This window comes from Pezoporus wallicus, unplaced genomic scaffold (genome assembly GCF_028554395.1).
Source record: "Pezoporus wallicus isolate ANWC-B61680 ecotype Strahan unplaced genomic scaffold, APGP_CSIRO_Pwel_v1 scaffold_2584, whole genome shotgun sequence".
In the NCBI taxonomy this organism is placed as follows: domain Eukaryota; kingdom Metazoa; phylum Chordata; class Aves; order Psittaciformes; family Psittacidae; genus Pezoporus; species Pezoporus wallicus.
In genome coordinates this window covers 4,072,796-4,098,884 of record NW_026642851.1, presented here as the reverse complement: position 1 = coordinate 4,098,884, position 26,089 = coordinate 4,072,796, and the positions used below count along the sequence as shown (strand labels likewise).

The 26,089-nt window shown below is 40.9% G+C and overlaps 2 protein-coding genes across 3 annotated transcripts; both read left to right on the top strand.

Moving 5' to 3' along the window:
* Positions 1-1,157: 1,157 nt before the first annotated feature.
* On the top strand, positions 1,158-12,704 carry GTPBP10 (GTP binding protein 10). 2 transcript variants are annotated; one of them, XM_057432645.1, is made up of 10 exons: positions 1,158-1,278; positions 1,797-1,990; positions 2,070-2,161; positions 3,231-3,375; positions 5,781-5,854; positions 6,824-6,876; positions 9,754-9,861; positions 10,367-10,444; positions 11,395-11,518; positions 12,247-12,704. In XM_057432645.1, exons 1-10 carry the CDS (start codon positions 1,246-1,248, stop codon positions 12,462-12,464), a joined length of 1,119 nt encoding a protein of 372 aa, XP_057288628.1. In that variant the 5' UTR covers positions 1,158-1,245; the 3' UTR covers positions 12,465-12,704. The 2 variants fall into 2 exon arrangements, with proteins under 2 accessions (XP_057288628.1, XP_057288629.1); XM_057432646.1 differs by having other exon boundaries at positions 11,395-11,533; positions 12,268-12,704.
* A 1,366-nt stretch (positions 12,705-14,070) lies between these two features.
* Positions 14,071-19,812, top strand: CLDN12 (claudin 12). The gene is made up of 3 exons (XM_057432631.1): positions 14,071-14,137; positions 16,739-16,806; positions 18,856-19,812. The coding sequence occupies exon 3, from the start codon at positions 18,878-18,880 to the stop codon at positions 19,613-19,615; it is 738 nt and encodes a 245-aa protein (XP_057288614.1). The 5' UTR covers positions 14,071-14,137; positions 16,739-16,806; positions 18,856-18,877; the 3' UTR covers positions 19,616-19,812.
* The last annotated feature ends 6,277 nt before the right edge of the window (positions 19,813-26,089 follow it).

Sequence of the window (26,089 nt, the reverse complement as noted above, 5' to 3'; positions counted from 1 at the left end):
AGCCTGGAGCAGAGAAGGCTGTGTGGAGACCTCATAGCAGCCTTCTAGCATCTGAATGGGTCCTACAGGTATGCTGGGGATGGACTCTTCATTAGGGACTGTAGTGACAGGACAAGGGGTAACGGGTTAAAACTTAAACAGGGGAAGTTTAGATTGGATATAAGGAAGAAATTCTTTCCTGTTAGGGTGGTGAGGCACTGGAATGGGTTGCCCAGAAGAAGAAAGTGTTTACTGCAAGGGTAGTGAGGCACTGGAACAGGCTGGGTGGGGAAGCTTTGGCTGCTTCATCCCTGGCAGGGCTCAAGGCCAGGTAGGACAGAGCCTTGGGTGACATAGAATCATAAAATAGTTAGGGTTGGAAAGGACCTTAAGATCGTGTACTTCTGACCCCCCCCTGCCATGGGTAGGGACACCTCACACTAAACCATGTCACCCAAGGCTTTGTCCAACCTGGCCTTGAACATCACCAGGGATGGAGCATTCACAGATTCCCCACCCAGCCCGTTCCAGTGCCTCACTACCCTTGCAGTAAACACTTTCTTCCTTATACGCAACCTCAATCTCCTGTTTAAGTGCATTTGTCACCGTTTATGACACGTGCTATAAGCGTTATCAAAGCCATAAACCGGTCATCCTCATCCTAGAAACTAGCACTGTTTGAAGGCCAGGTCCCAGTTTTTTGAGGGAGAGCACACCAGCAATATGACCAACACGCTGTAATGGGGCCAGCCTCACGGGCAAACCCAACAGCAAATACTGAAGCCCGAAATCACACAGCTCCAGCACTTGGGGCCTTGCCCTCCTCTCTGGCGCCCCTTCTCGCACCTCGGCCAGAATCGCTTCGGGGCCTCTCGGCCTGAGATGCTTTGTGGGGCAGGGACGACAGAAGCGAGCAGCGCGCCACGCGGAACACACTTGTTACATCAAACCAGGCCTGGCCCTCGCCGGTCCGCAACCACGTCAGACCCCGGCTGGACCGCGCAGAGCAACCACAAGCCACCGGCGAGCCGCACCGCTCATGCGCAGCCGTGCGGGAGGCGGCTCCGCCTCGCCTGTGGCAGGACGGAAGTTGGGAGGTTGTTCATTGCCGTACGCGCTGCTCGGCTGGCAGCAGAGACCTTGGGTATTCTCTCTTGACCCGCACCCTGGAGCTTGCCCCGTGCCTCAGGGTGTGCTGCTTCTGCCCCTGCCTGTCCCTCCTCTCCCGCCGCCAGTGGGGCCCGGGCTGAGGCGGTAGCTCCGGCCATGGTGCGGGGCGGGGCGGCGGTGTTGCGGAAGGTCAGTGCGGCCGGCCCGCGGAGTGGTGGGGACGGGGCCTGCGTGCGAGCAGCCCCGCGCAGGTGGCGTTCGGGCGGTTCGAAGGGCTGGCGGGGAGCCGCGGTCCAGCTCTGTGCCCCGCAGCCTCTCCGCTGCGGGCTGCCGTGTCGGTACGCGGGCACGGCCCGGCCGAGTGCCCACTTCCTTTCCCCTGTCTAGCCCGCGGGTCGGCTGTTTGCGGGCACGCCCCTCAGTACGTGCAGGGCTGAGGCGAGGCGAGGTGAGGTGCCGGCAGGGTCCCACGCTTGTCTCCGTGCTCGCTGCCTGGGGCGCTGCAGGGCGGGCCGGCCGTGAGGTACGGCTGCCGAGGAAGATAGGTCAAACAGTTCGCTTATTAAAAGACATTATTGAGGGTTACGCGTCTGCTTTCTGAGCTTTAATTATTGCCATCAAAGTTATACCGAAGCAGTTTTACACTCATTTCTACACAACAAAATGTAAACAGAACTTAATACTGATATAAAACTTGGTCGTTTTAGTATGGCAACTTCGTCGATGATTTACGGCTCTATGTGAGAGGAGGAAGTGGTGGCATGGGTTATCCTCGCCTGGGTGGGGAAGGAGGAAGAGGTGGCGATGTATGGTTCGTTGCCCAGGAAAGAATTACCTTAAAGAGCATTAGGGAGAAATACCCTCTGAAGCGATTTGTAGCTGGAACAGGAGCCAACAGCAGGTAAGGGTCTGTTCGATGGAAGCTGTTGTATGCATTTTTTCCAGAAAGCAGTTACTAAGCCTGGTTCAATTTCTCCCAGTGTTAAAGCACTAAAAGGTGAAAAAGGAAAAGACTGTGAAGTTCGTGTGCCTCTGGGAATTTCAGTTCTCTGTGATGATGGCAAGCAGATTGGTAAGAACTTTTGCTCTATTTTAGTTTATCCAGTAGATCATGTCATGTTTATTGATGGCATTTAGCAGACTTCTGACACTACGATGTTTAAGGTTACACATTTCCCAAAATATGTGTGTATTTTCTTTCAGACAGAGTTGACAAAAAAAAACCAACAAAAAACTGTGGAAATCGTTGGAAAAGATCCCTTCCAGAAATTAGCAGGAGTTAGTTTGTATCACTATATGCAGCAGAAAGAAAATTGCTCTTGCAAGCAAGTGTTAAAGACTGGAAGCTATACTGATCCTCCACAGAATCATTAATGACCTTACTTAAATTAGGTGTCCATAAACTCAGGTGACCCTGTAACTGCTGAATTATGACACTTGTTAAAAGGTAATGATCATTGGTGTCAACTCTTCAGGTTATCTATAATACCTACTTTTCACTCTTTTTTAAAGAGTGGTGCTTGATAGTAACTAGGAGGATCTCTCAATACAGTGCTCTTGGAATAGATCTCAATGTTTTCTTTGCAGTTTCTCAGAGTTTTTATCCTCATACTGTTGAAACTAAAGTCAGAGGTTATTTCGATTTGGAGCAAAATTTGATGTTTGGCAAGAACAGTTTATGATGTAGGCATGTGAGCGTCTAAAGGTATCCCTGAATTATATGCTCAAATGTTGCATTTCATCTTATAATTATTCTAACCCTAAAGGAAATATACAGCCTGTATCTTAATGAAAGAATATGGAACCTCTGAAGATTTTTCTGTAGCTGCATCTCTATCAATGTGGATTTTTCCTTGCATTCTTGAACTCAAATATTGGAGGCTTCAGAACTACCATCTTTGCCATAGTTTGCCTGCCTGTACTTAGCACTTTTCTTGAAGTGACTAACTGTATGACAGAAGGCAAAACTGGGGTGTGATTGATTTCATTTGTTTCCAAAGAAGGAAAAATATCATGACCCTAAGTGCACAGCTCTTGCAAGGAGGTGCACAGAAAGTTGTTTCTTCATTGGAGATAAAGTGTGAAGTCACAACTGAACTCCTGTGGGTATTGTGTTTTTTCACTGGTGAACTTATTTTCAGGAGAGCTTAATGCAGCAGGAGAGAGATTCTTGGCAGCACGTGGAGGTCTTGGAGGCTGTTTGGCCACAAACTTTGTGCCTTGCAAAGGTCAGAGGCGAATTGTTCGTCTTGATTTGAAACTTATAGCAGATGTTGGCTTAGTTGGGTAAGTACTGTAGTTTGAGAACTGATACTAGAAAATAAAGTAGTAAATTTCAAATGGGATTTCAAAGGAATTTGAGGGTTTGGAGGATGAGTGCTACTGTACTTTGACATTGCCACTTAAATAACTTGCAGTTTGCAGAAATCAGAGCTTAAACCTATTAAAATTAATTTTAAAATTTGGAAAGTACTGGTTATGTTTTTGTTTGTGAAGGGCTTCGTGAGTCAGTGTAATATATCATTATTAATCAAATTTTTCAATGATGGTGATTATTAAGATAGTATTAACTAATATTTATTAAGTAAGTAGCAGGTGCAAGACAGAGCCAAGAGCACTGGCCGTATTGCATCTTTGACTTGGTGGTACTGGCATAAGTGGATACTCTCAGTAGTAGTTTTAAAGAGAGTTTCAAAGGTGATGTGCCCTACTCTCCCAAATAAACAGCTTGGAAGGAAGTAATTACAAACAAGAACAGTAGGACTTGCATTTCAATATTACTACTTTATAACATTGCAGATAAATGTATTTTCGTTTGGAGAAAGCTTTCAACAAACTACAGTTGGAAAAATATTGTTGTAAGTATTGTATACAAGTTCTACTCAGCATCTACTGCCAACCTCCACCTGCTCTTGTTTTAGAGTATGTGAAAATACAGTTTTACAACACTGGCACTTCTTTAATCTTGCATTTTGGGTTGTATTTTAGCTGACAGTATCCCTCTAAAATGGGTAAAAAGAATCACAGTTAATTAGAGGAGCATATTTTCTTGTTGAGAGTATGAATCAGCCTCCAATAGTTTGTGGTTGTACTTTGATCTCTTTGTGCTTGTTATTTTTACTTTAGGAGATTTGGAAGTGGTTCGCTATTAGATCAGATAAAAAACGTTACTGATGGGTCTGAGAAAGACCTATCAGGTTTGGGTACAGGTTGTCATGTCTAGTGTAGGTTACAGCATACACTTCAAAGAGCATATTGTGCCTTAATGGGAACAAAATAGTCACTTGAGGGTATGATTAGAGTAACCTTCCAGAATGTGTTTAAGATACCTTTCAACATCAGAGCACATTAAAACTACCCTTGATAGTTTTCATGTGACAAGAAGAGTTATGATGTTTCTTTCTTTTTTAAGAAAGCCTCTTACACAACCCCTTTATGGTGCCCCTTAATGCAGTACTGGTATTGTTTTTCATTTGCTCATGTTCTTATTAGTTGTCCCTGTTAACAGGTCTTGATTCTGTATGTAATCAAGTGGAGAGTATATGGTTTTCTATGTGGTGCATGCTTTTTTATCTTGTGACCAATATTTAGTTACCTGTGGACACAAGTTTTCTTTGATCACTGTTGCACTGAAACATTGTGCTGAATAACTCTGTAACTTAGACTGGAACATAAGTCTTGTATGATGTTCTGTATAGAACAGATGCTGTGAATAAGCACTATAGTCTATCCTTTGTTGTTAGAATAAGCTTCAAGTTTGGCATGAATCAAGGCTATTGTGTCTTTCACAATCCTTAAATCTTTAAAATAAGATTACAATAAGCACGTCTTACAATTTTAATTTTAACTTAGGCTTCTGTTAAAACCTAACAGAAATGGGTAGATGTATTCTGTGAAGAAGCTTTTGTACAAGCTACCATACCCTTTAGAGAATGTTCTTGTATAGCTGACCTTTGTAAAGAGAAAAGGTTACAACAGTCAGATCTGCACATACCAACTCCTGGGGCTTCACCAGTATTATTTTTGGTTTACCTGGAAACAAAGCTGGTTAGTCCTAATTTCAGGATCCCTCATACAACTCTGTTGCCTTGAAAACGTACAAACTGTGCGTTCAGTCTATATGTATACAAAGCCTCCGTCTATGCAGAGTTTACAGCTGCTTTACTACATTGGCAAAACTGTAGCATAGGTATCATTGGTACTTAAATTGTGGACTGTTTAATTAACCATGATTTGTATTCCAAAAGACTAAATCCAGCTGATGAGATGCATTTGCTGCAGGTGCTTAAAATGTAAATGTACTTTACAAAATCAGCTATAGCATGTGAAGACTGAATTCAAGTAGACTTGTTTATGCTGTGTTTCCATCTAATTACACATACATTTACATACCTCTCTTGCTGGCATCCTTGGGAAGCATTATTGGATTTAGAAAAAATACTCAGATTTGATTTTAAAAAAATAGTAATCATCTCAGTTTTGTTCCGTTTTTTGTGGGTGGTAGTTTTTGTATGTGGTTTTAGGGGGGAGGGTGATTTTTGGGGGTGTGATTATTTTTTTTTTTTTTTAAGAGTAACTGAGTCTGCAAAAATTAGTTGATAGCATTGAGTTTGGTTAGGGTATTTGGTAATAAAATACAAAGGAGCCACATATTTGTTTATTCAGTGTATAAATCCTGATTTTCCTCGTAGGTTTCCAAATGCGGGAAAATCATCCTTGTTAAGTAAGGTTTCTCATGCCAAACCTGAGATTGCAAATTATGCATGTAAGTTCACACACTTACTTTTAGAGCAGTAATATTTCATGAGAGCAAAAAGTCTTTTCTCTGACTTGGTTTGCAGGTTTATAATAAAGACTAAGGTATAACCATGTTGCCTGTCAAATGTGTTACACAGATTTTTAATTATGAGAAATACTCCAAAAAGAAATTTGCTGTTTCAGTGTCAAGTCCCTTTAACAACCTCACGTTTTCATGTATGCCCCCTCTAGTTAGTGCTTCAACCTAAGCTGAAGTTCATGCAGGATCTATTTAACATTTATTTTAGTCTCAGCCCATTTAACTGCATCTGAGACTATGCTGTGTAATGTCCTTTGCCTACTAAACATGCACCAAGTTCGTTTACATAAACATCTTGTATGGTTTGGAATTCGCTACCACCTGTTCTTCCAGCAAAGTAAGATTTTGGTTTTGAATCTCTTCACTGAAAAATGGACAGAAATCTTTTTGCTGTTTTTCTATCAGTAAATCAGGTTTAATTATCTGATCAGTTTTAAATTAAAAAGAGTACAAATACCAGTAATGCCTACTGATCTTGCACCACTCCTGATTCAGTGCAGCCTTTTCATATTTTAACTCAGTGTGAAGAGGCCTGTTTTCACTTTGCCTTTTGTTAATTTTTTTTTCCTCTTTGGAAGCTCTTCCATAGAGTGGTTAATAATTTTTGTGTCTGAGACTTCCTTCATCATCCCTTTTGGGGATGACAGGACAGAACTGAAAGGGTGCCAAGACTTGGCTAGCCATTGGTTTTTGGGTGGTCTGATTTTGTTTTCTCTTGGTTTGCTTTTCTTCCTTTTCCAGTAATTTTTAAAATTCCATTTGCCTTGTTTTTTTTCTGCTACTAGTTGTTTAATCTAAATAAGTCCCACAACGTTTAAATGTTTTGTAACATGAACATCTTCTAAAATGTTAAAAACAGTTTTGTTTTCTTCCCCTTCTCTTTTTCCCTTGTCATAGTTACGACAGTACAGCCTCAACTAGGTAAGATCATGTATGCGGATTATAAGCAGGTTGGTATGAAAGTTCATTCTGGTTGTTCATTAAAGTTGTGTATAATGATTAGTTATGTTGCTTAATATAATTTCAGAAAGAAAAGGGAAGCTTTGTAGGTTTTTTTCATATGTGTATCTATAATATATACATATAAAATGCAATGACATGCACTTAATGAGAGTTGTGGAGAAAGTGCTATTTTTATGAAATAATAAGAGAGCTTTAAAGCCAAATGCTAATATGTAATATGAGGTTGAGCTAACTTCAGGTCACTTTGGAAAATGGCTTCTTTACCCTTGTCTCCTTTCTGTGGTTCTAATCCTGCTTTTATAACCTTAGAGTTGTGAACTAGTGTGTGGAACTGAGATTGCTGTGTTCTAACTCTTGTTCAGGACTTTAAAAAAAGTCATTGTTTCTGAGACTAACCTGTTATTTTTATTTAGAAGAGGCAGATTTTAGACAAGTTGACTATACAGAAAGCTCTGGAATGAATAAGTAATTTTAAGAATGGATTTTAAACAGTGGCATATTTGTCCAATAGCTGCAGATCTGCAGTAGTGAATGACAGGGAATTTAGCGAATATAACTTAGTTACTGTAACTTACTGTTTTGGCTTTCTAGGTTGGCTGATCTAACTTCCATTTGGGTTTTGGTTTGCCCTGGGCTTGGTGTTTTGGTTTGGGTTGTTTTATTTCTTTGGTTTGTGGGTTTTTTTGTTTTGTTGGGGTTTATTTTATTTGTCCATTTTTCTGGTTTTTAATAAACCATAAAATAGTATGAAGTGATGACGGCCCAAACAGCCAGGATAGTGCACAATCTAAGAGGTAAGGTAGCTGGGTCCAGTTCTTTTTGTTGTAGCTCTGGAGGACTGGTGGAGCTACTGCCAACCACTTTAATTTTTGTGAACCCAAATTCCACCCAGCTTTTCAGGTAACTCTGTGGTGCCTGGAATCCTTTCTACAGTATCCACTTGTGGGAAAACCAGTGCTAAATGAGACTCTTACTAGTAGATTTTGGACCACAAGTTCACGTAAGGTTACAGCAAACATTTTCATTCCTCAAGCTTGAATGTTCTTTGAAGTGCTTTTATTTTGTCTTTGAAGGGTATGGTATATGCAGTACTGGACTTATCATTTGCAAGATTAAAGACAAATGCATAAAAGGTTTTCAGATGAGTTAACCAGAAAAGCTACTTCTCAGATGTGAAAAGACAGAAAACTCCTCTTTTCACTTTCAGAAGCAATAATCTTAGGGGGTTCAGTAGCTGATGCTTGAAACCTTCATTTAACATCCTTTTACAAAGCTGTGCATTAAAGGAAGTAAGTCTTTGTCAGGTTCCCTGTAGAGATGCACACATCTAAGGGAAATTTTTTGTATGTCCATTTTATCTGCTGGTTTAGGGTAGTTTGTCCTAGAAAGCTTGGCTGCAAATAACAGGATTGTTTATAGTGTTTTTGAAAAACTACCCACCTGCCATGGATCGGGACCTCTTGCTCTTACTGGTTTATCTTTCTCCAGCAGAACTACTTGCACTCTGTGGCTTTCTTTCCTGCAGTTTTTTTGTCTCTTACAGAGTGACCCTATTGTTGGCTGTATCTGCAGTTCATGCTTTTTATACTAGAATGTGGGTGATATATAGGAGCTACATGGACAAAAAAAATTTTTCTGAATTCAAGGGAACTAGTGATTAGTGATTACAGGGAACATTTGTGAATAAGAGGAAGTACTTCAGCTCTGAGTATTGCAACTGCTGAAAAAAAACAGCATAATTAAGAGCAGTAATTGAGGTGACTGTTCTGGAGCATTCCAGGGAGAGTGGCTCATTACATCCTTTTTTTTTAAATTCAGAACATGTTTGTTTTTTTTTAAGGAAATAGGTAGCAATTTGCTTATTTTATCTTAGAACATTTTGAAGGAGAAATTACATGCAAGTTACCTGGTGCTGTGTGTCACTGCTGCTTGGAAAAGACACAAAGTAGAGGATCTGAGTAAGAGGAGTGTGGATTCAGATCTTGATACCAGATCATGGAAACTAGCAGAACCATTTTCATCATCTGCCAGAATATCTGAACCAAGTGCTGTTTTGAGAGAATATGAGGGGCTTTTTATGAGCTGCATAAAAAATATTCTTTGAAAGAACTGAAGTTAGGGAAAAAGCTGCTTTTGATGGGATTACAGCACCCAAAGCCATCACACCAGGAAGTGGATGCTTCTGTTCTAACTCTCCAGTTGTTCTCTCCCTGTTTCTAGTTATAAGCCTGTAGTTCATCCAGCTGTATCTCATGTCACATTTTCATGGAAAATTCTGAAGGAAGGCTTCAAGTATTTAGGAAATGAATAATAATTAAAAAGTGTAACACAAATGGGAGTGTAACTCACTCATAGCAGAAAGCACCCTTCTGCCATAGGTAGCACACATAGGAAATTTTGTTTGCTGGCTTAGGGTATTGTTCAGTTGAATCCAGTTGATGTCTAAATGGGTATTGGATAGATTTGACAACCCTACTTTTGTTCTTCTTTGCCTCACTGTCTTAGCTTTCTGTGAGTTACTGAGTAGATATCTGGGGCTTTAGCATACTGCTCTTTTTCAGTCTGTCTCAGCTCTCCTTTACAACTGTCTACAACCCTCTCAACCAGCACAGAAAATGACAAAATACCTTTCCATTGGGACAATCTCTGCTGGCTTTGGTTGGAAGTTGATGGAACTGCTGGAGAACTGATCCCCCACCCAATTCCAAGGAATACACATGCTTGTAAAAGGAGTCTCTCAAAGATATTCCTGACATTCCTTGTCTGGATTCTTTTGTTTTCTGTAAAATGATAATAGATGTTGATGGTTCAAAGTAACCATTTTTGCTTGTTGGAAATATTTTGTCTGACACTTGTTTCCGTAGATCTTGGTAGCTGATCTCCCAGGACTGATTGAAGGTGCACACGTAAACAGAGGGATGGGCCACAAATTTCTCAAACATGTAGAAAGAACCAAACAGCTTCTCTTAGTTGTAAGTGAAATAAAATTTACAGCTTATTGAAATCAAAGGCAGTTCAGTAAATAAGATGCATGTTTATTGCAGTGTAGTTGGAATGTAGGAAGTAGTTTATAATTTGCATGTTTATGATAAATGTAGCTGCAGTATGGTTTTCAGAGTGGAATGCTCAAACAACTGATGGTAAATTAAGGCCTTAAATACAATAGAGTATAGCCAGTTAATTTAGAGCAGTGAATTGCTCCAAGTATAATTAAAGCATGGGATGATTTTTCTTCTTCTTTCTTTCTGTAAGATCCCATAAAGAAGAGGTTTAAAAATCAAACCTTTTCTCAAAACCAACCAGTTCATGCTTCTTCCAGTGTCTGTAGTGTTACTTTGGTGTATAGTTGCCCTCTGTCATTTCCCAGGAATGAGGGCATGTACATGGACATTGTACTGCAAATTAGTTGATGGAGAGTACCTTGATACTGTAGCATAACTTAATACCACAAAGCTTGGTTTTGTGTCACTTTTTCAGGTTGATATTTCTGGGTTTCAACTGTCTGTTAAGACTCAGTTCAGAACAGCCTTTGAAGCTATACTGCTTCTAACAAAGGTAAGTCCTCATCTTCCCAGTTGATGGTTGTAGTTACATGTAGAGGCAAGAAAGAGGCTCAGTTCTGATTAAGAGCTTTCAAAATGTTAGTGTGTCTTCTGGATTTATAATAATAATAATTCTGGATTTATAATAATAATGCAGACAAGCTTAAACTTCTTCAAAATTATGAAATCTTTATTTTTAACTGTCCAGGTTAAACTGCTCTATTTTATTTTGAGCACAACTGCTCCTTCATTAATGTGTGCAGCATATGGGATATTTCTTACAGTCAAGGTGAAAAGACACATCATGTTCAGTTCCCCAATCTGGATGCATTTTAGGAAATAGAAATACATGGGTATAGTTAAATCCCTGCCTTGGTGCCCTTGCTGCACAGCCTAATGGTGATGAGACGTCAGGCTCCAGCTGTGCAGATATTCAGTATTTCCATCTCTTACAATTGCTTCTGATTAAAATAAAGCATTTTATGTAATTTCAGGTTTAGCAACTGTTTTCTCTCTGGCTACACAACTTAAGATGAGGAATCTTCTGAATTTCAGCTATTGCTGTTCATTTTTAGCTTACTCACAGTTGTGACTTTATTTCTGATGTTAACCATAGTCCACTTAAGTCCTTAAAAATCAGAAAACTCTCCAAAGAATTTCCTTACACGTTTTATAGATCTGAACTTTTTCTGAAATGGATTTTGTGTTTTTGGCTATCAGAAAAACAAACCTAAACCTCAGTCTTTTTATTGGAGGCTGTTTCAGAATCAGCCAGCCTGTTTACCTGAAATATCTGTGTTTGAACAAGAAGTCACAGAACATTATTTTCTTCTGACAGGTTGCTTTAATACATCCACCTTGAGCACCTTTACAGCTGCTTAGGCATGAAAGACTGACATAAAATTGAAGTAGCACTTATTAAACTGCAAATACTTACTAAGGCAAATTTACTTATCTTTCAAGGAGCTGGAACTGTACAAAGAGGAACTGCTAACAAAGCCTGCGCTTCTTGCCATTAATAAGATGGATTTGCCTTGTGCAAAGGATAACTTGAACGAACTTATGAAACAACTACAGAATCCTCAAGGTAAATTAACTTCCAGTGATTGAGTTCAACAAGTCATAAGATTTCATAAGGGTTAACTGCATTGGCTAGGAGTTGTTTGAAGCTGAAGTCAGCTATTAAATTTATTATTTGGACATATGTTTTAAAACCACTTCCTGCATTTAGAGCTCTGTTTATATGCATTTTTAGTGCTGCCTTCACTGTTGGGGTAGTACTTTAATAAATAGAGATGTCCTAGAAGATCTTTCCAAACTATGATAGGGAAGAGTAAATTTCCAGTCTAGATATGTTAGATAACAGTAACCTCTGTTGAAGGTCCCCTTACGGACGTTGATGTATATACATTTCTCTGGCCAAAGCATGTGAAAATACTGGACAGGCCTATATAGTTTTACTTCAAATTTGCTATTACCTTGGGGTGCATTTCTTCCCTTGAGTGTGTAAGAACCAGAAAAGCTTAAAACCATCCATATCCCAAATCCTGCAACTTGGCATTTCTTTGTACTCATCTTAAAGGAAGGTGTAGAATCTTCTCATGAGAGTGTAAGTATGGCTTAACTGTTGTGTTAGTGCTTGTCTTCGAAGCCTTTAGCTATTTTTTTAAAGATTAAGCAAATAATAAATTGGATATTAATTGCAAGTATGTTTACTGAAATTTGTTAAAGCTCATTTTCTGAATGTAGTGCGCTTCTATGGGCTTTGTAGTGATACACTGGGGTTATACTAACTCCTCTGATATGATTTTTCAGACTACTTACACTTAGTAGAAGAAGAAATGATTCCAGCAAATACACTCGAATTCAAAGATATAATTCCTATATCTGCACAAACTGGAGAAGGAATTGAGGAATTGAAAGCGAGTATAAGAAAGTCCATAGCTGAGGAAGCAGAGCAGGAGAATGAAGAATATCGGAAAAAGAAACTACTACTTCTACATGCTTCAGAAGAACAGATGAATAGAAGATAGTATTCGTGGCTGGATACAACACATTTTAGTATTTTCTGTAATATGTATGAACCTGTTTAATTTTTGTTCCCTTTGCCGCCACTGCCCACTTCTCTGCTCCCTCCCCCACGTTGGTTCAGTGTCTTTTGGCACTTGGGTAGAGCACAGTGGGGAAAAAAACGGGGTTTTGTGATTTACCTTGACTACCGACTCAACAGAGTAAAGATCAAAGTATGTGCAACTCGAAGTATTGCTTAACAACTGGTGATTCTGGAGTATTTTTTGCCAAATGAGATGAATGGAAGGAATATAACTCACAGAGGTAGCAAAGGACCACATTCAACTATTCCATGTTTTGGAAACACCAGGGGCAGTTTCTGATGGAGCAGGTTTCCAGGTTGCAGTACTTCTAATGTGAACCAGTTCCGCTACTTCAACAGGCATCAGATTGTGGGGGGGGGTTGTTATTTCTAAAGATTGAAAGGAAACAAAAAAATGGCAGCAAGGAAGTGACTTGTACGAACACAAAAAAGCAAAGCTGATGTGTAATGTTAGGGTTTTATTTCACAGCTGCCAGTGTCTGCTGTAATACTCCTGAGGATATAAATCCTGATTCCAAATTCCCACTCTTTCATTTGGGATTTCTTCCTTTTATGGAGTTGTGGGTACACGTTACTTTTTAGTGAAGGAAAGGATAACTGCTTTTCAACAGTTGGGGAATAGTTTATGTTCCAGCTTTTGTGTAATAAGCAGGCATGCATTTTATTTTTGGAAAAAAAATAAAAAAGAAACCAAACAAGTGCTTTATTGTATGTTTTGGGATGGGATGTATGGGATGTTTTCTATTTCAATGGTATTATATTGATTGCAAAGCAACATAAGACTGAATGCATCAGCAGCTTCTCAGCTTAGTTTGGTTTTGTTTTGTAAGCGCACTTACCAAACCGTGCTTCTCTAAATTTTGTTAAAGCAGTCACTGGGAAAAAAGGTGTGATTTATCATGATCCAATTCTATTATCGTTAGTACTGGTTCTTATTCCTATTTTCCTCTAATTTTACTGTGTGTGTGTCCAGCATATTTTCACCAAAGTAAAGCATGGGCTGCAGACAATTTTTGATACTCCATTTATTTCATTGTTGAAAATAACATGTTTAATGGGGGGGGGGGCGGAAGGATTGCGATGAGAACAACCTTGGCTTTATTTAAGCTGTGCACGAAGAGTTGCGATGAATAGGTAAGGTGTACGGTAACTTGTGGGTTAAGGGCAACGCATTTTAATAAGTGAAGGAAAGCAGCAGCAGCAAACGCAAGCGCTCCCCATCTACCACTGTCGGGCCGGTACCCCGCCGCTCTCCCGCATAACAGCTGCTTTGGGCTGCAGGCACCGGCTCCTCGAGCGTTAACCACGTAGCCGCCGTACGTAAGGAGCGTGTTCACAGCACCGCCTTTCCCAGTGGCGGACCCCGCGCGGGTCGCAACCGCTGGGAGCGGAACACGCTTCCTGCAGGAGCCGCCCCGCGGGGCACGCTGGGAGTTGCAGTGCGGTCGAGGGGGCTGGCGCTGCGGCGGTGCCGGACTAAACCCGCAGCCCCGCCGCGGCCTCCTGAGGGGAGAGGCGGCACCGGCGGGCGCAGGTCGGGCAGCGCCCCGGCGATGGTGCCTTCGCTGCGTGGCCCCGTGCGCTGACAGGAAGGTGAGCGCCGGAGCGGGCATGGGGGCGGCGGCGGCTGCCGGGCCGTAAAGGGGCTGATGGGCCGGCCCGGTGCGCCGATGTTGAGGGGGCTTCGCTGTCGGTAGGCCGGCGGCGGTAGCGGTGGCTTCAGTGACTCGCCCCGGTTGGGAGCGCGACAGGTCGGGAGCGAGGAGACCTGGTGGCGTTTGGCTTTTGCCGGGCAGGCAGGGCAGCAGCTGAACCACTCGGGGAGGGGGGAGGTTTGTGTTTTCCTTTTCGGCCTTGGCTGTCGTCATCTGTTTTTCCCAGATCAGCGGGAGCCCGTGCTACATGCTGGAAAACGCTAGTGTATTAACTAGGAATGCTGAGTCTAATCCTGTGCATCTGGATTTAATTTTAATAGGAGTTTTGTAAGACTTGGAACTGTGTGGTGGATTTCCAGAAGAAGAAAACATGACTGGTGGCACTGATTCTTTACCAGTTACTTCCCATTATCTTGAAACAGGATAGCTGTTGGTCTCTCGTTGCAGGTGGTCAGTTATGCAAAACTCATTATGATTTTTTTAAACTGATAACACTGTTGTGGATCGGTAGAGAATGTGTTTGTTTATAAATTGTTCTTAGTGGGACCTCTCCTGCAGAGCTTTACAGAACAGCAGTGGTCTTAGGGCTGTGCAAGGGAACAGACCTGGCCTTACTCATCACTGAATTATGTCTCTAGTAAAGGCTTTTTTTTTTTTTCCTTCTTTGCTTATTTTGTGCAGCTTGTGAGCAGTTAATGATCTACCAGGTTTTAACCAGCTTCAGCAAGCATCTCTTGTTACAGCAGCATAGATCTTTAAAATAGGAGCTGTGGCAAAGTCTGTCCCTGAAGTGGTATGAGGTAACGGTGGTGGACAGGATACAAAAGCCTTGAATATTAAAGCTGTAAGATCCTTGGGATATACAAAGCTTGTATCTATAATCCAGGACAAGACAGGGTTTCATCTGCCCTAGCCAAAGTGAGCTTTCTTCCCCTGGACAGCTGGTTCAGAAGTGGCTGAGGTCCTTACCTGTGCAACACCACCAGTGACAGAGAATAAAGTCAGATGGACTAAAAGGAAGATTAAAAAATACTCCCATGTCTATAGAAATGGAGGACTTTCAGAGTTAGATGTGGTAGAATATTCCATACCTGTTCTGTATCTGTTTGTTACAACAGCTGGTGGCTGCAGGTTGTCATCATTTAATGGGAGGGACTCTTGGGATAGGCAAGGCTCCTTTTCTGACACGTTTGTTTGCCAGTACTAATTTTCTACTTGATCCTGGTTATTACTGAGCACTGGCTGGTATTCTGGGGAGTGACCCTGCAGAGGGAGATCTGCATGTTTATCCTAGCTTTGGTTGCTACTAAATGCACAGAAAGCTTAAAATTGCTGAGAAATACTAGTGAATAAAAAGATCTGCTCCAAGCTGTGCAGTAATGCTTTTTTGAGACCCAGACTTAAAAAAATACAAACAACTCAGCTCTGCTGCTTCTCCAAATGCAGCTGAGAGTGTTGCTGCTGACCTCTGCAGCCTTTCATAGTTAGTGTCCCCAGATTGCTGTGTTTACTCATAGTAGTCTTGGCTGATTAAGTTGGTAGTGGGAATGCTTGATTTGATTTTTGTCTGCATTTCTGTGTCTTACATGTGATAGCATTCATATTGGAGGACTCCAGACTTGGAAATTCACTTTCTCGTTTAGTGAAAGATATGGGTTGCATGAGTGTGTGCTGTCAGGTCTCTCTCTTGCCTAGATGGTTTGATAAATTCTTCGATGTTGCACTCCAGGAGACTACACATATATAAATGTTAGATTATTTCAGGATTTGATATAGATTATTTAAGAGAAATTCAATGTCCTTGTACATGTTAGTACAGCAAACTCACCTTTAGATTGTAGCTCTTAACAGTCACATAATGACATCCTTGTAGATCTGACATCATCCAGCAGAAAAGCCATTTTCCCATTATGACCTGCATAATTGTTCCTGGGACTCAGTGGTGTGGATCTCATATGGGTGTAAAGACTCCACAAAAAAAAAAAAGATCCTTTATCTTCCTCTGGGAAAGCTAGACAGCCATTGAAAAGGCATCATCATCAGTACTTCCCTTGTGTAGAAGCCAGGAAGGAATAGAGAACCACAAGTATATAAACAGTTCAGAGTCTGTGTTTTGTTGTCATTAAAAACAATTTTATCCCCTTCACCCTGCTGTTTAAGTGCAGCCTGGAACCTAACATCTGAAATAATAATTTTATGTGACTTGGTGTGTTTGGGAGTTTATTTTGTTAGAAACATAAAACTGAGGATCTGAAAACCTTTGTGTCTTGAAACACCCTTGAGAAAGGGAGCTGTTTGCACCCCTCTTATCTGTTCCATAAAGACAGAGATAAGTAGATAGAAAGAGAACATGTTCCTGGGGAAAGGGGAAAAAAAAAATGTAGTTTGAGCTTTGTTTTTTAAATAAGAGGAAATTGTACAAAGGTGCTGAAGTCAGCCTAATGTGAGCATATCTGAGATTCCTTATTTCTGAATTACAATGTTAAACAAATGCATGAAACTAATATGATGCTGACACTCTCCTTGTTCTGTCTCTTAGATCCAGTAACACCTTTCTTCCTACTTCTAGAAGTTGCTACGGTTTCTCTTGATTTGAACACACTGTTGGTAAGTACACTGGATCAGTCTTAATTAAGGCAACATCTGTTTTGTTACTGACTTAATCAGGGACCTGTAACTGAAGCTGTAATTACAGCCATAAAGCTAGCAGCTTTGCAACATGCAACAGCATTCCATCAGATGGAGCGATCATGGATAACTTACCTACAAATTCACTTTCCCTTGATACCTCTAATGGGAAAATGAGATATTTTCTATGTATTTCCTAAGCCAAGAGAAGCACTAAGGGCTCTTTAATTTTATTAAAAACAAAACAAAGAAACAAACAAAAAAACCCACCCAAAACCAAACAAAAAAAACCTCACCCCCTCAAAAAACCCCCACGAACCCAAAACGACCACCACCACCGAAAAAAAAAAACCCTCAACCAACTAAACCCAAAAAAACACCCTCAGCAAAGCCCAGCCAAAATCCCTACCTTGAATTCCTGGTGCGTCTACCAAAAATAAAATATGCAGGGTGGTCTAAGCACACTTGGCAACCATAGGATGAACTACAGACTAAAGTCTTCTGTCTGTGTAACTGTTACAGCAGAGGTAATAGAAAAATACAAATTTCCCCATGCTGTCTGAAGTCCTGGCAGTGTAGTCCTTGCCATAAGTCTACCTTGGTGACATAGAAGGAAAGAAAATACCCCCTTTCTTCTTGTCCGCCCTCTTGTGTTAGAGAATACGGATGAACCTCACATCTTTTTTTGCCCACCCTGCATTAACTCTGCCCAGATTTTCAAATGCAAATGAATTTGCACAAACCATGGGTTTCTGAAAATGGCCACTCCTGTGCTTCTTCCAGCTGCTTCCAGTATTTGTGGAAATTCCTCATCTGAAAAGTTCCCTGGGTATTTGATGTTTGCAGGTGTAGAAGGAGAGTAAGGGATCAGATCGTAGTTCTGTATGGTTGCAACCATGTCTGCAACCTTTCTGAGATACAGATGTTCAGGTATTTGTGTACACATTAGGTAGAGCTTCTGGTACCTAAAGAATTGTTTTGTGACTTTAGACAAATAAGCACAGTGCATTGTAATGATTTTGAAAAAATTTCAGTAGGAGTTTATGACCGAATGGCACTCAGTGAGAATATTCAAGGTACTCTCATTTTTAGGTACTATAATTTTTAGTGTCTTGCTTCAGATATGTTCTGAGGTTGATGCTCAGTGCCTGTTATGGATTAGGCTTCTTTAAAGTATCTCAAGCTCCCAGAGGAGGGAATTACTCAGACTGAATCTTTTTAAAAGACCCATCATTGAGACTGTTTCCCGATATCCCTCCAGGTAAGAGACTATATACTGGGTACACAGACAGGGGTTATATTGAAAAGGAAGCAATGTTCTTTAACACTGGTTTTGAAGAGGAAAATGTGACCCCTGAAAAGCCATCTGCTTTCTGGAATTGCTTGCGTCTTGGACAGCTGCTTTTGAGAGGCAGACATAGTGTGGAAGAACTGTTAATTGCCTTTGAAAAAGTCATAATCACGTTAATCAGCAGAGTCTTCTCTGCTACTTTACAGCTCTCATCAACAGTTTGTTCTATATATAATGTGTATAACTGTGTACATATCCATTCCTTGTCCAGTCTAACTGTGTTGGGTTTAAGCAATTCCTTTTAAGATAGGACTTAAAAGTCCTACTCTGATATTACATCTGGGCTAAAGGGGGAGCTGCCAGTTGAGGAGAGGTGAACTTAAATCACAGTCAGTGATTCACTTTCTCCACCTGAACTCTGTAGAGGTCCACACAGTGACACAAGATGAAAGGCTGTGTAGAATTACATGTTCAAGTGCTCCTTTTGAATTTTGATCACAGTGAATTTAGGAGTCTGTCAGCTGAGCAGTCCTAACAGTCTGTGAAAGAATCTGGTGTTTCATTAAAGCATGAACTTGGTAGTGCTAGCTCCACATAAGGGTGTAAGGCAAAGAACGTGCCAGAGAGTTACTGCCTACTGGCTGCCATACAAGTTTATTAACCTGGGATGAGTCAGTGTTAGTCCTGTGTCTGTAAACTTTCACCTACTGACTTTTTTTCCCTCTTCTTCATTGCAGGAAACGACTTCTGTGAGCAAGCATGGGCTGCCGGGATGTTCATGCAGCCACCGTCCTGGCCTTCCTCAGCGGAACAGCCTCAGTAGCTGGACTCCTTGCAGCAGTTCTTCTTCCAAACTGGAGGCAAATGAGACTGTGCACATTCAACAAGAATGAGAGGAACGTGACAGTTTACACTGGACTTTGGATTAAGTGCGCTCGCTTTGATGGGAGCAGAGACTGTGTGATATATGACCCACAGTGGTACACTGCTGTCGATCAACTGGATTTGCGTGTTCTTCAGTTCGCCCTTCCACTGAGTATGTTAACTGCTGTCTCGGCTCTGTTTCTCTGCTTGATTGGCATGTGTAACACAGCCTTTGTATCGACTGTGCCAAACGTCAAACTGGCTAAATGCCTTGTGAACAGTGCAGGCTGCCACCTCGTGGCTGGCCTCTTGTTCCTGCTTGCATGTGCCATTTGTCTCACTCCATCAATCTGGGTCATTTTTTATAACAACTATCTGAACAGAAAATACGAGCCTATCTTTAGCTTTGACATCTCTGTTTTTATTGCCATTGCCAGTGCTGGTGGTCTGTTTTTCACTTCCATTATGCTGTTTCTGTGGTACTGTGCATGTAAAAGTCTACCTTCTCCTTTTTGGCAGCCCCTCTATTCCCATGCCCCTAGCATGCACAGCTATGCCTCCCAGCCGTACTCTGCACGCTCTCGTCTTTCTGCCATGGAAATTGACATTCCTGTTGTGACACATGCAACTTAAGAAGACAAACTCTTGGAAGCCAAGTTCTTAAGCTCATTCAGACCGTGAGAATTGCAGGCTTGATTCTCTCTGCTGCCTTGTGCTGAGCATAATCATTTGTAAGGTCAGGTTTCCAAAGGTGCAAAGCAGTGGAGCTGCGAGTTTAGCAAGCCTCTTGCTGTTCTCATGTGTTACTTCCTGACCAACTTTTTTTGTTTTCTGTTGGCTTTTTTTTAACTCTGAGCTCACTACAGACAAAGTGCTGCTGCTCCTTGGACATTACACTAACAATAGCACCCGTTCATCCTTCTGATTACTGAGGTCAGAGCAGGTTTGAACATCTTTGCTATTTGATAAGCTACTGGTCCCATTATAAGAGCTACATAGGTGGACCCTTGCACCCCTGCATTATCCAAATGCAGGCAGTGGAACTGAGTGCAAGGAGTTCAGATTTTCATGTTCATCTGGACACACATATTTTAAGATGTAATGTATGAAAAGGGTATTTGGCAGACTAATCCAATTCTGTAGCAGTCTGTTTTCCACTGTACACACAAAAAGCTACCTGCTTACAAACTTCTGTAATGGAATTGGTGTCAAATTACCCTTTATTTTCAAAGTAGCTATCAGAAGACAAAAATCTGATTTAAGTAGTAATGTTGTTCTGTACTGTAATAGCATTTTGTGAATTGCTGGAGGCTAGAAACTTTTTTTGTGATTTTTATTTCTAGTCTTTTTTACTGAGTTAGCAAGTTCACTGAATCTATTTTGTGATTAAAACAAAAGCCACCTGTATTTTAAAAATTCTGTTTAGAAGCTTGAATATTTTATATGAAGGCCATCTTAAAGATAGATTTTCAAGTAGGCTTTAAAGTATTAGTTCTGGAGGGAAATGTCACTTGCTGCAAGATGGATTAGGAAAACCATGAAGAATTCTGAAGGCTATGAAAGATTCTTTTGGAACAGCGTACACAAGCTATAACAACATCCCTCTAGGAGGGGGATTATAACCCTGAGGAGAGATTTTTAAATCTAGAATTGTTTTTTTTTTAATGTATATACAAGTAACAATGAGCTTGTGTATTTTTCAGAGTCGTTTTTTATGGTTGTTGACTTTTCATGCTGTAGCTGATTTAATTACCAACTTCTCAGCCTTTTTCTTCGACACCTTTCAAGTTGAGCTATTTTAAAATCCAGTTATTTCCTCTGCTGCTACTTCACAAGTGGAAAAAGTTTCCTATTCCTATTTGCTGTAAGATGAGGTTTTAAATAACTTAGCTTCACCTTGTAGCTCTGCAAGGATGAGGAAGGATTATAAATTCCCAATCTGGGATGTCTTTGAGTCATGTTTTTTTCCTTCTAAAATGCAGAGCAAGTCAGCCCTAAGGATCAAAGCTTTTCAATATGGGCTCTGAAATTACCTGGAAGTTTTATGACAGTGAGTTGAAGAGTGTTATAATTAAGGCAAGTATTTGATTTGCTCAGATTTTGGTGACTTGAGATCTTGTGTTGAAGACCTCATTCCAGTAAGGAAAGTTATTTTGATTGATGGCATTCTGGAGCTCAGTGGATATTTGTATTTTATTTATCTCAGAACAAATTTGCTTTGCTAAAAAAAAAAAAAAAATCTTAAATTCCAGTTCTGTAAACTCACCGAAGGCCCTGAAAATTAGTTCATTTCTTTTTCCATGGGAACAAATGCTGTGCTGGGCAAATCTTGTTGTGTTACAATCTGTGCGATAACAGTGTACTAAGAGGAATCATTGTGTTATAGCTGGTGGAGCTGGGATTTCGGCATAGAGTAGGGAAGCTGATCCCTATCATAAATTCCAGCATAGTCAGGAAAGTGACAGGCCTTTTGGACCAAGTGCTTGATTAAATTGCAGTCTAAGGAATTAACACTGTAGATGATAAAAAGCACTTGAGAACACAGGCCTCTAACATTACATGAATTTAATACCCTTTTAGGTTTATGAGGCATGATGTTAGGTGAAATATCTTTTATAATTTCTTTAATCAAAGCGTGACTTGCATGGGATTAGAACACGCATAATGACATGCAAGCCAGTTGTTTCTTCGAAACTGAACTTTGCTTTGCAGTTACTCTGTTTGTCCAGCCTCAGATTCTGTTGCTGTTTCAGCTGCCCATATTGTTTGATGCCTTGTCAGGTCAAAGCAAAGGGACTGCTGGTTTGTGATTTAACATCCGCTTGCTTCTTCATCGCTCTGGTGTCTCTTCTTCTTTGTGCCTTGCTTATGTTATGAGCTGGTCGCTGAATGTTAGTTTACAGTCAGTGCCTGGTATGCTTTTTGAATTTACATTTTTATCATTTTGGAGAGATGAGGAATACATCTCAGTAATTTTAAAAGGAGCTGAATCTTCAGTATCTCCAGAGCAGGAAAGGCAGCCTGGCAAACTGATGTTTTCTACAAGAGAGTAAATGCAGCCAGTGTTTTGTTCTGTACACTTTAAATAGCAGATGTTTCTGACAACTCTTTTGTATTCTTTGATTTTTATGCACTAAACTTTCAATTGATATTTGCTGCTGCCTCAGCTGGTAACTTGTTGCTTTGAAAATTGTGTCTTTCCAAAAGTCTAATAGAGCCAAGCTGTGGGAGGTGGGGATCCAGAAGCTAGTGGATTCCAGCACAGTTTTCACTTAAGGTCTTATTTATCAAAAAGACTATTGCATCCTGTTGTATCACTGAAGCACGGATGGGTTTCTTTGAACAGTGCTGTTAATGTGAATTTCTGCTGGATCCCAAGCGAAATTAACTGGAAGTGCTGTGCTTTATTTCTCCTCCTCTACAGAAAGAGGTGGCCAACCTGCGACACTTGAGCCAGGTGCCACTGCAGCAATTCTCTTGCGAAGGTTACCACTGTGCCCAGCAGCAGGGCTGGGGAGTGACAGGCCTCCTGGGATCTGGGGGAACAGGACCCATGTCTCCTGCATGTGTCTCCACCAGGGGCCAGCTGCTGTGAGTGATTGGTAGCCCTGCCACTGTACAGCTGCTCTTTCCTGGGCGCTTAGCTATGTACAGGACAGGCCTCTCTGGGCCTTGAACGCAGGAAGAGGTTTATTTGTGGCTGATGCAGTCAGAGGGTGCTCTGGGATGACAGGAGCCTGTATTTTTTTTCAAGTAATTCCTGTCCAACTTCTGAAGTTGTGTTTAATTACAGTGTTGGTTCTTTTTATGTGAAACAAGATGCGTATTTTTAATAAAACATTCCCATACAAATGGAGGTGATTTTGATTAATTTTGTGGAAAGCAGTAACTGCTAGAGTATCAAGGTCTACCTGTTTTGGTACTGTTTGCCAGACTTTCAGATGCCTTAGCAGGCTCACGATGTTGCTTATATTGCATATATACTGCAATTTAACTCCTAATTTTACAGGACTCTTGCTTTAAACAAACAAAAACCAACCAAACCAAAAAACTCAACCCTTCTGCCATGCTCTGCAAGCTTGACTATTTATAATTGACTTATAAGCTAGTCCTAACATGTTCCAAGATTCGTTATCCCTTTAAAAGAAGGAGAGTGATTTCTCTTACATCTAGAGGCTTCCCTTTCTGCCCATGGACAGGATGCACACTGGGAACCAGGATCTGTTTCAACCCCCCAGGAAAGCCAAAGTATTGGCAGGACATGGAGAAGAGTGGAGTCCTCGCCCTGTACTCACAGCCCTGTCTCTCCCCTGTCAGTTCTGCTACTCATGCAGCCATCACTTAACCAGTGCAACTTACTTGCAAACCCAGCTGGAACTCCTGAGCTGGGTTATCTTCTTCCTAGTATGGTAAGATTTGCACTGTATTAGTGTCAAACAACAGCAGAGGTGGCACTAGCCATCCTCCTGCCCTCTGCTGTGCCTGCTGTGCTCTCAAGCTGGAGAATGCTACTGCCTTCTGTGTGAAAGTTGGTTCAGCATCCCAGGGACAGTCCAGGTTAGTGATGATTCATTCCCATTGTGTGCTGCTCCTGACAACTACAGCTCAGCAGCATTGTGGTGACTCTGTACTGAGCCTTTGCCTTTGAACATTAGAAATGCTGCTGCCAGAGTGCAAGTTCACAAATCAACCTGGATTATTTATGCAGAATACAGTAAGACTTGCTGGTAATTCCTCTAGACTTCTTGTATTCTGAACTGGCATTCTAATAAGTTGTTCTTTCTATCTGTTTGGGAAAGAAATGTTTATACAAGAACAGTTCTCATGGAATATGCACATGGAGTATAAACCAGTTGTTGCCAGTACTAAAACTCACTTGGGGTGGAAAAATGATTTTATATTCTCTGCTGTTCTGGGTTCATTTCCTTCTTTGATGGTTTTTCAAGACAGGCCTCCTGTCTGCAAGAGCTGGTATAAACCTAGGGGCTAGTTGGGTGTTGACATAAACACTGGGATGCAGAGAACTCAGTTTCTCCCAAAACATGGAAGAGCCTCATTTTTTATTTTTTTTCATATTAAAATTCCTAAAAAACTACCCCACGTATTTGTGTTTATTGAAAACAAAACTCTTGACAGATTTTCCCCTGGTTTATTTCACAGGAATTGAGCACAGATGTGGTTTAGCAGGTATGTAATGTTACTTATCCTTTTGTATATCTACTGAGCAGGCAGGTAGCGTACCTTAGAAGGAGCATAAGCTTTTTTTGTATGGTTTTTGTTGTACTGCTGCATCAGCCTTTATCAAGCTGGACACGCAGAGGCCTCGTCAAAGGGTAAGATGCTTTTTATGTGTGTTCCAGGCAGTCAATTTGCTCATTCAGGTATTAGGCTTCTAGGGCTGGGGGCTTTGTCTTTTGCATGCAACAGCAGCAAGGGCATGTAAAGGCTGAGCCCAGGGCAGTAGAAATTGTGGTGAGCTGGAAGGTATGAATGGTTAAGGCTATTTGGAGGAGAGAGACCAGAAAGCTGGACTTAAAGAGCAGTAGAAATTGTCCTAATTTCAGTTCTAACAAAGAGAAAAACAGGTAATTAAAGCTCTAAGTATCTGAACAACCTTCAAAGCACCAAAGACTCCCAGAATATGATAAGCAAACTTTGAAAACAAAGTGTATGAGTACTGCCCAAGAGGATGTATCCTTGGGAACCACAGATGTTGGTCCCAGTGCACAGCACCACTTCCTAGCTACATGCCATGCCAGAAGCCTCTGTGTAGCCACTGCTGCCATAGGTGGCATTTTAGCATCAAAGCCTGGCACCAGCCTATCTGTAGTCTCGCTTACCCTGTGTTACATCACTTTCACCAGTCAGGGGGTCTGTAACCATTGATACTGCACTAGTTTTCTTCCCAAAGCTACAACATATTCATAAAGACGTATGTAAGATCATTTACAAATTCACACCGAATTTTAAGTAAATACTAACAGTTATGCCATAAAGAAGCCTTTCCTAAAAACAGGTCCTGTATGTATTTTAACTTACTGCAGACACTTTCTGACCTACTATAGTCTTCAGCATGTGAGGTTTTTGGTTTTTTTTATGAGCTTAAGCAGATACAGTGTGCTGTATGGATGAAATCCCATTTTCTTGCTGCTTTTGTTCTTTATCTTCTTCACTTACTTAGTTTTCAGCCTCCCAGGTGCCTAATCTGGTTTGCCTCCTGGTCATGAGCTCTACTGCCAACACCAGGGAGGCGGTGGGAATATGTGAGCTGAAGTAAAAGGGCAAGATGGCATGCTTGATGCCTCATGAAGTCTTACTCTCAGACCTTTGTTTTCCCACTTACTGAGCAATTCACATAAGAAAGACTGTGTTCATTTGATTTTTTTTTAAGGTGAGTTGTATTTATTAATTGTAAAAGTTGTTGGAAAAATACTGCATTTTGAGAAAAAACACAACATTAGCAAGGCAAAAATCACGTTTCAAAATATTTTAAGGTTTATTCCCTTTTCATTTAATGTTAATTCAGTTAGTAAAAGAAGGTGTGGCAAGGAAAAAAGATAATGAAGCCTAAACAGTTGACTTTTCAATTGAATGTGAAGATTACACTGCTTTAAACTATGTATATCTTAAGAAATCAGTAAGGAAAAGAGCTTGGTTTTTTAATAGATATATAGTGCCAAATATTAAGATACTTTCATCAGTTTATAGGTTAATCCAAATGGTTTAGTATTATCTCTGAAGACTCAGCATCATGTATCAGCATTATTGCACTGGTTTTACTCCTTAATCAAGCCAGCAAAGATAAAATGCTCAGGTTCTTCTATTGCTGTGCTAAGGTGTTCTGCAGGTGGATTGGATTTCCTGGACAAAGTGTCACCTTGGAAAGTAACTGGCAAGGAATCGCATTCTCACAAAATAGGCTCAGTAGGAAGGCTTTTATTTTACAGTACAGGTGCCTGTTCTTGATTCAGTTATACATCTTCCAGAGAAGGCCTTGAGAACACAAGCTCAATCATCAACAAAAATATTCACCTTTCTGTTCCTTCTTAGGCTTTGGTGCAAGTACCTTCATATTTAACTTGCCATATGCAACTCTGACCAAATGCT

What these genes read in the sequence shown, in the direction of transcription:
- CLDN12 (XM_057432631.1), top strand. Translation starts at nt 18,878, where the DNA reads ATGGGCTGCCGGGATGTTCATGCAGCCACCGTCCTGGCCTTCCTCAGC.
- GTPBP10 (XM_057432645.1), top strand. Translation starts at nt 1,246, where the DNA reads ATGGTGCGGGGCGGGGCGGCGGTGTTGCGGAAG. An exon ending in TGTATGCGGATTATAAGCAG is followed by an intron (nt 6,877 to 9,753) that starts GTTGGTATGAAA and finishes TTGTTTCCGTAG; the next exon opens with ATCTTGGTAGCTGATCTCCC. An exon ending in ACAACTACAGAATCCTCAAG is followed by an intron (nt 11,519 to 12,246) that starts GTAAATTAACTT and finishes ATGATTTTTCAG; the next exon opens with ACTACTTACACTTAGTAGAA.